Here is a 7,970-nt window from a genome sequence, read left to right as displayed (position 1 = left end):
GGACTACAAGGTTGTTTCTGTTCAAAATTTTTCTAAGTTTTTGGGTACTCAAGAAACTACATACAGCAGCTTTAAAGTGGGTCAAATCAGTCCTAAGAAGTAGGCTTATTCTTGTTGGTAAACTGCTACTATATTTGTATCAGTGCACTTGGTAAATAAAAGTACACTAGTGGAAATATAGTACACTTAAGTATACTTAATGTATTTTAAGGAAACTATTAACTTACAAAGTCAATCAAGTTCAAGAGGGCAGCCAAGTAAACCCGCCATGGTTAATGATTTTACTTTGTTTTTTGTTTTGCTTCTAGCTAAGCAACTCTATTGAGCTAAAATTTGGCATTGTAGTAGCTGAGTCATCCTCAACACATATTCCAGCCACAAGTTCTCATGAAATTGCATGAGATCACATTTTTATCAATCGTTATTCTGTTCCTTCTCATCAGAAAATGATTTGAATCTAAGGATCTGGTTTGAAAAGTGATGGGCAATATTTTATTTTAAAATAATCCTTTCCTGTAGATCCTGGATTTCAGCCTTTTTATCAAAAACGTTTATTTGCTTTTTCAGAAGATACAAAAAAAACCTCGCTGATTAGAATTTGATCAAACGTGACAAAAATAAGTTTACGTTTGGTGTAGAGCTGCGTAGTTTTCTTTAAACGTTTAAAATAAATCTTTATGGGAAGACACAATGTCTCTTCTGATTTCATTTATGTTTTTCTTTATAATTTTTGGCCATTTGGTTATTTTTCCCATCTTGAAATCTATTTCCCAAGAATTCAATGTCTGTACCTTATCAATAAGTTGGGTAACCCTTTAATTAAAAAAAAAAGTTGTTTTTTCACTGCTCAATCTTGGTGCCTCTCCATATTTCTGTCACTTTTCTCATGCTCTTCAGTTGTGCTCAGAGATCAGGAGTTGAAGGAAGAAGAATAAACTCCATTCATTCCTGTCTATCCACTCTCCCCTCCGCCCACATCCTCCTGCAAACAACAAAAACCTCCTCACTCAGAAACACAACCAGTCTGGACTCTTTCCAAGGTTAAGTGGTGCTGGTCAAACCAAAACTGTGCATTCCAGTTAAAATTTTGGGTACTAAACCAATATGGGGCTTGGAAAAGAGTGAAAAGAAATGAGTTTTTATAGGGTTGGGCAAAATCCTACCGTGCATTTGTTCGTCAGGAAAAACTGTCAGCAAGTAATATTTGCAGCTTCGCAATTATTGAAATTAGTGCCATGTGATGACACAGATTTGTGTGCAATGCACTCACTATCAGGAGCACTTGTGAGCCTGTGGCATAAATGTGTTACGAAACATCTGCTGCCACTCCACGTTGTGGAAAAGGTGCATCAATTCACAGCTTATTAATATAACTTATGTTAGTTTGAAAGATGTGTCAGTACAATTTCAGAAACGTGCAAGTCCAATTGCCATCTAATAATCATCATATTAACTGTTATCAGCTAAATGCCACAATAATTTTGAGTAATTGTTTTGCCAATATCGCCCAACTCTAGTTTTAAGCAACTGTTTGAAATTCTTAGAGGTCTAAGCATATTTATTTATTTATTTATTTATTTTTACCTTAGTGTAGTAGTATGGTAGTGTGTGCGTGTGTGCATTTATGCATTTTATGTGTATATGTTTCGCTGCCGGGTGAAGGAGGGGAGCGTGGTATAAAAGGCCACTGGGCGCAGTCTGATGGATCATTTCCTCTTTCACTATTTATTTATTTTGTTTTGTTTTGTTTCTTGTGTTCGGAGGGTGCTGTCTGACACTGCAGGCCCTGCTGGTAACCTCAGCCTTTTTTCTTTTTTTTTTGCTTGCTTAAGCAACATTCAGGTACATGCTTTTGTTTACCCTCATGACATCACAGGCTATTCTAATTCAAAACACATTCAAGGAATATGTATGAGACAAAGCACTTCTACCTGTAAAGGTGTTAAGTTCAAACCACCCATTCATCGAATAAGTAAATCAAACACTTTTTGATGCATTTAATTTGCAAAATGAGACTAAATGCATTTCTCAGCGCAATTTAAAATTCTAGTAAATGTGAGCACTTTTAGACAGTGTTTATGGAGGTTCGTCAAAGGAAGGAAAACAGTCACAGATGTCATTTGAATGCACCGTCGTGTGTTTTTGTCACGCTACCGCAACACGTAGTTTTAAATGTTTTTGCCAACAGAAAACAGGATCACATCATACTCATAAGACAAATGCACTCTTTTAAAAAACACATGTTAACCAAAATTGTACACTTGAACGTATTTGTGTTGTAAAACTGGTAAAACTGTATGTGGAAGTATCCATCGGCAGATCAGAAGGTCTGAGTACAGAGACATGATCAGATAATAACAGTCACAACACATTCAACATGGATATTCCCCAAATTAACCGCTGTCTCCAAAGATTAGCCACGTGTTTGTATTTTGATTTAGAAACTAAAGCTAAATGTTTCATATCTCCTTAAACGTCATTCTGAAACGTGTCAACATGCAGACTGGTCTAAAAGAGCCGCTCTGAGGGAGTCTTTGGTATTAGTCTCAGCACAGAAAAGTCATTCTTATACAAAAATAAAACACAATCACAAAACAGACTTTACTAATAAAAAAAAGCTCACTCTTTATTTCAGGTTCTCAGCCTGGTAGTTTGGATCCACTAAAAGTCACACAGTGTTGATGGAAATAACTTGATAACAAAAATGGTAAAAGCAACTACTTTAAATTTAAAAAAGTAACATGGAATGTGTTGAGGCCTCAGCTTTTAAGGCAGGTAGGACATTCACAATCTGTATTCTTGCTGTAGCACCACTGTTGTTTCAATGAGGTCACTTCCTGTCTGTTGGTTGCTCACTTCCTCCTCCGGCCACAATAGTTACCCTGACAGCCTCCGCCTCTGTAGCCTCCAGATCCAAGTAAAGCTTGCATGGCTGCATATTTGGCTGCTTTTTGTGCCCTGGATTTTTGTCCAGTTCCAGCACCTCCTGGTCCGAAGCCACCAGTTTCAGCACCTCCTGGTCCGAAGCCACCAGTTCCAGCACCTCCTGGTCCGAAGCCACCAGTTCCAGCACCTCCTGGTCCGAAACCACCAATTCCAGCACCTCCAGGACCAATGCCACCAGTTCCAGTTTCCACCTGGACCATACCCTCCAGGCCCAAAGCTACCAGACCTAGCTCCTGCTCCTCCAGGACCAGTTGCTCCTCCTAAACCTAAAAATCAAAAAAATAAAATAAATCCTAAAATCAAATTGTATAGGTCCTCTGGACGGGTTCTTCTTGGAAGAAGAGACCTATACAATTTTTTTCCTTTTGATTTTTTACCTGGATTACTGAGATGCATCAGGATATCTAAAGTCTGAGGCACAGAAAAACTGTAGACCATCTCATCATCTGAAAGGACGTCTGCTCTGAAAGACCTTTGCTTAAAACTTTAGCACTAACTGCTGACGTTTGTAGCAAAATACCTCAAGAACCATTGGACAGTGATATGCATTTCTTCCAGGAACGCTAAGCTTCTATTAACCTTTATACAAGCAGGCGAATCCTTCTAATTAAATAAATGTTGAAACACCTTGTATAAAACCAGGGCAGCAAAGAATTACAAAACGTTGGCAAACATTACTAAATGGAGCAATTCAATTTCATTACACTGATTTCTAGAATACAAGACTGGATGACCGTAACTAAAGTTAAAGAACAGATCTTTGGGCTTCTGTGAAAAGGTATATTATCAGTTGTAGTTTTACACAAGAATTACATTTTGAACCTCGGTTTGCAGGTTTCGAGTGTAGACGAAACAAAACCCACATCAAAACTAAGTACCTTATCAACAAAGACAGTTTTTATTTAATCCACACCTTTTTTTTGGGGGTGGGGGTCAGATATGAGGAAAGTGCGCTCAGTTGAGGAGGTGATGGTGCACAGGGCAGCAGGCAGAGGGCAGCACAGGAGTGAGTGAAGACCGAAATGAATAGTGACAAGATTAACTTTGTTTTTACTCTCTCATTCATAAACAAACACTAATGAAAAACATCAGGGAAATGGTGAAACAGTATTTGATATTTATGACCTTTTACAAACCAAATACATGATCTGAGGATAAAAAATAGATTTTTTTGAAAAATCTTTGATATGATTCAATTTAGATCTTTTCATCAACTATCTCCATCTTCCATCCTCTCATTACAAAGCTACATTTTTGAAATTTCCTCACCCACAACCCAAACACACAAAAGAATCATCCAGCAAAGTCTAGCTCCCTCTCTCACACACACACAACAAACACAAAGCAACTCAGTTCATGACAACACAAAGTCCAGAAAAACCACACACACACACACATTGCTGATTGTTCAGATTCTCACTCAAAGGCATGGCCTGGAGTCTGAACACACACACTCGTAAAGTGCACATGTAGAAGTAAAGCTCAGAGAGATGGAAACATGGGAATGAATTCAGTTCCGGGAGGTTAAATAAATAACATTCACTGAGAAGCAGGTTATGAGCCACTGTTTAGACAGGTGGGAGTGTGTGTGTTTCGTTTCGGAGAACTCGGGATTTACACTTAAACTCAGGGTTTGTTTGACACTGTGGAGAAAAGCTGCTCAAAACTTCCTGTAACCTTGGGTCATTCCTCACATGAAAAAAGGCAATCCAGGTGAACAAAAGTAATTTTTTCCCATCTCATAATCATCAGGCAACTCACGCTTAATCCCAAAAATTAAATAAAATCTAAATCAGATCAGAATAAAGCACATATTGGTCAAAATATTTGACTTCAAATCAACTAAGGCAGATGAATAAAGCAAAAACAGAAGAGAAACAAAAGCAGCAAATGAAACAACAGGCACAAATAAAGGAGTGATGGTTTAAAAAAAAGGTCAACAGCCTCCAACATAAAGTCTCTTCCCCATCTTTCTAGAAAAAAAAAATCAGCTGGCAGCTTCCTTTTGGCACAGTTGAACACATGAACGGACAGAACTGACCACTGTTCTGCTGCCATCTAACGCCAGCTGCTGAAAACTGCGATCGGGTTGGAGTGTGTGATCGTCAGGAGTTCAGGGGACGAGTTTTACAAAACAACCCGATAAACAGGATTCGAGAGCAGCTGGCGGTCGAGTACTCCTCCCCACCCTGCATCCCATACTACAGTAAACGTAGCACACGTGGCAGTACAAGGCGAAGAAGAACATGAAGGATTCACGACACTTCCTTCAAATGAAATAAAATGTAAACAGAGTTGAGTTTGATGTTAGTCAGTGGTGTCGTGCGTTTCGTCTGGGAGGCAGAGCGACGTCAAGAGTTCAGGTGTCCGGCTGCCCCGACTGAGGAGGTGTTAGGGTGGAGGTGTGGTGAAGAGGCGACGGGCTCCTCCTCCTACTCGACTTTAACACCCATCTTCTCTGTGTTTAGTAAGTAGAGACTGTCGTCTATCAGGAAACTGGGAACAGAATGGAGCAAAGATGAGCTATTTCAACTCGTTTAACTTCATAAGACATACACCGAGTCAAAAGTTTTAGAACGCCCTCGTTTTTCAATTCGATATTCAAACAGCTTGAAAGTGTATAAAAGGTAAGTTAAAGCTTTTGACTGGTCGTATCAAAGCAACAGTTGACATTGTCTCTGACACACAGCCTGCAACGACAGCGGGACAAACCTGTAGAAAAGGAAGTGCACCGGGATGGTGCTAAGGTGCCAGACGGCGTGAGCGTCTAAGACCCAGAGCAGCGGGGGGAAGTCCATCAGCTCCAGGAGGGCCAGCCCGTGAAGCAGCAGCACCACCAGGCCACACTTCCACCAGTATGGGAGCGTCCGCCGGTTCTGCCAGCACCAACACAACCACCACAGGAGGTTCACCATGCCTTTGACGATGGGGGAATAAAAAAAAACATGGGTGGATGAGAAAGTCAAAAACTGTATGTTAGAAGAAGATTTGGTTGGTGGCTCATTGATCCAAGAGGGAAAATAAGTTCTAATGTTCTGAATGATACTGGGAAATGGGCTGTGCATTCTTGTTTTGTATTACACAGAATTAACATGTAATCTTGATGAAAACTTTACAAAACCTGCTATATAAACACATTCAGGTTTATGAACATTTATCCATCTATGATTATAAAAAAATGAGACAGAACTGTACAAATACACCCCAGATAATTAAATATTCCTGTAGTAGGAAATATGAATAACCAGGTTTTTTTTTTTTTTGCCTTTGATCAAACCTAAAATACAAATGATGCATTTAGTGCACACATTCCTTCTAGTAAATCATTTGTGATTTCTGGTTCAAATGGGACTTCAGGGAACATTTGAATACCGATGGTGACATTGGCAGCCATGTTGTAGCCGTAGTCGAAACTGACGAAGGTCAAGTAGGACACGTGTGACGTAAAGATCAAGATGAGGAAAACTCCCACCATACTGGATATTCCAGGCTGCCTCAGACCCAAAGTTCTGAAAGAAAAAATGACATCATTGTTTAGTTTTCTTTGACTTCTTAACAGTGGTAAGCAGGGCCGCAGCATATATTGAAAATTCATTGTCATCGCAATAACAGACTGTGCAATATGCATATCGCAAAAACGGCATAAAATGCAAAACAAATGGTTGGCTCAAAAGTTTGCAATGATGAGTTCTGTCACTCCGATAGAAGCTTGAAGTATTTCACCAATCAAATGGAGCACTTATGATTTGGTCAATTGGATGGATCTCTTCATAATTAAAAAATAATTCATGCTGGAATGGAAATTATTAGTTATTTTTTATTTGCTCTGAACCCAGAACAGAAAGAAATCAACACTACATACTTAAGTATTTGTTAATTTATCACAAGTCATATCATTATCAAAATATTGAGCAACGTTATCACACATCACAGGTCTTCCTAATATCGTGCAGCCCTTGTGGTGTTCCGCTCATCTGCTAACCCGCTAATAGCAGAACTAATATTTTGCATTAACTTTATAAATAAGTAACAGACATAACTCATGCTAAAATAATTTTGTTTACTTTCCCTGCTGCTAAAAATCATAATATTCACATCATGTTCTTGATAAAATCAATAGCATTTCCTTTCACATGCAACAGTGACATGCTGAATGCTGATCCAAAATGCTAACCTTAAATGCTATCCCAAAGCGAGCAAACCAATAATTAAACCTCACTGGATTATTACTTTACAGAAACTATTATCATTGCCAACAAAGATACAGTTAATTAAAGTACCAACAAGATTTGGCAAGATATGAATTCCATTTTGGATCTTATTTTCACAAATCGATCCTCCATATATGGCACATCTGGAGTTAAAAATACTTCAATCTCGGATCATTCACTTATTCATGTCATTAGAAAAAACCTTAAGAAACCTACAGGTCATGTGCATAATTTCATTAAAAGGATTCCAAAATCAAAGTTACCCATGTTTCATGCTGAGATTGAGAATACTAACTGGAATGAGGGTATTTCTCTGTCAAATCCAAATCACATTTTGTCAAATTTTTATGACAAGTTGGAGACAATACAGGAAAAACATATTTCAACTTGTAAAGTTCCAATCTGGAAAAATAAAATTCCATGGTTGAATGCCTTAAGAATACATCTCCTAAAGTTGAAAGCTTCTTCAATGAAAACTTATAGAATATCAAAAACTTCTGAAAATCGGTCTTGTTTAAACAGTTACCAAAATAAATGTGTTGCTGAATTACGCAAAGCCAAACAACAATATTTTAAAAATCTAATTATTTCAGCCAGTAAGAGTCCAAAAATATCATGGGAAACGATTAAGTCAGTGACAGGTGAAAGTAACAATAAAACATTTAATAACAATTCACAAATCTCAGTAAATGGACTTCTTGTTTCTGATCATGAAAAAATTGCTAACTTATTTAATTGTAGAGGTAACCCTGGTGAAAAAAAACTTTTCTATTGTTTTTTCTTTGTCTTTGATTTTAATTTTTACACTTATAA

The 7,970-nt window shown here is 38.0% G+C and overlaps 1 protein-coding gene and 1 long non-coding RNA gene across 2 annotated transcripts in view; both read right to left on the bottom strand.

The window, feature by feature from the left end:
• Positions 1-1,982: 1,982 nt before the first annotated feature.
• On the bottom strand, positions 1,983-3,237 carry LOC106521416 (uncharacterized). The gene is made up of 2 exons (XR_001310664.1): positions 3,044-3,237; positions 1,983-3,013 (listed from the first exon to the last, which is right to left on the bottom strand). It is a non-coding gene; the product is annotated as an uncharacterized LOC106521416 (long non-coding RNA).
• A 732-nt stretch (positions 3,238-3,969) lies between these two features.
• The window catches only part of pgap3 (post-GPI attachment to proteins phospholipase 3), a 9,633-nt gene continuing 5,632 nt past the window's right edge, over positions 3,970-7,970 (bottom strand). Inside the window, exons 6-8 of the mRNA XM_014013952.1 lie at positions 6,319-6,455; positions 5,659-5,863; positions 3,970-5,442 (exon numbers count right to left, since the gene is read on the bottom strand). Of these exons, the coding sequence (XP_013869406.1) occupies positions 5,379-5,442; positions 5,659-5,863; positions 6,319-6,455 (406 nt within the window). The 3' untranslated portion in view covers positions 3,970-5,378. The remainder of the gene's footprint in view (positions 5,443-5,658; positions 5,864-6,318; positions 6,456-7,970) is intronic.

The sequence above is a fragment of the Austrofundulus limnaeus genome, unplaced genomic scaffold (assembly GCF_001266775.1).
Source record: "Austrofundulus limnaeus strain Quisiro unplaced genomic scaffold, Austrofundulus_limnaeus-1.0 Scaffold108, whole genome shotgun sequence".
Taxonomy (NCBI): domain Eukaryota; kingdom Metazoa; phylum Chordata; class Actinopteri; order Cyprinodontiformes; family Rivulidae; genus Austrofundulus; species Austrofundulus limnaeus.
This window is presented reverse-complemented; position numbering and strand designations above follow the sequence as displayed.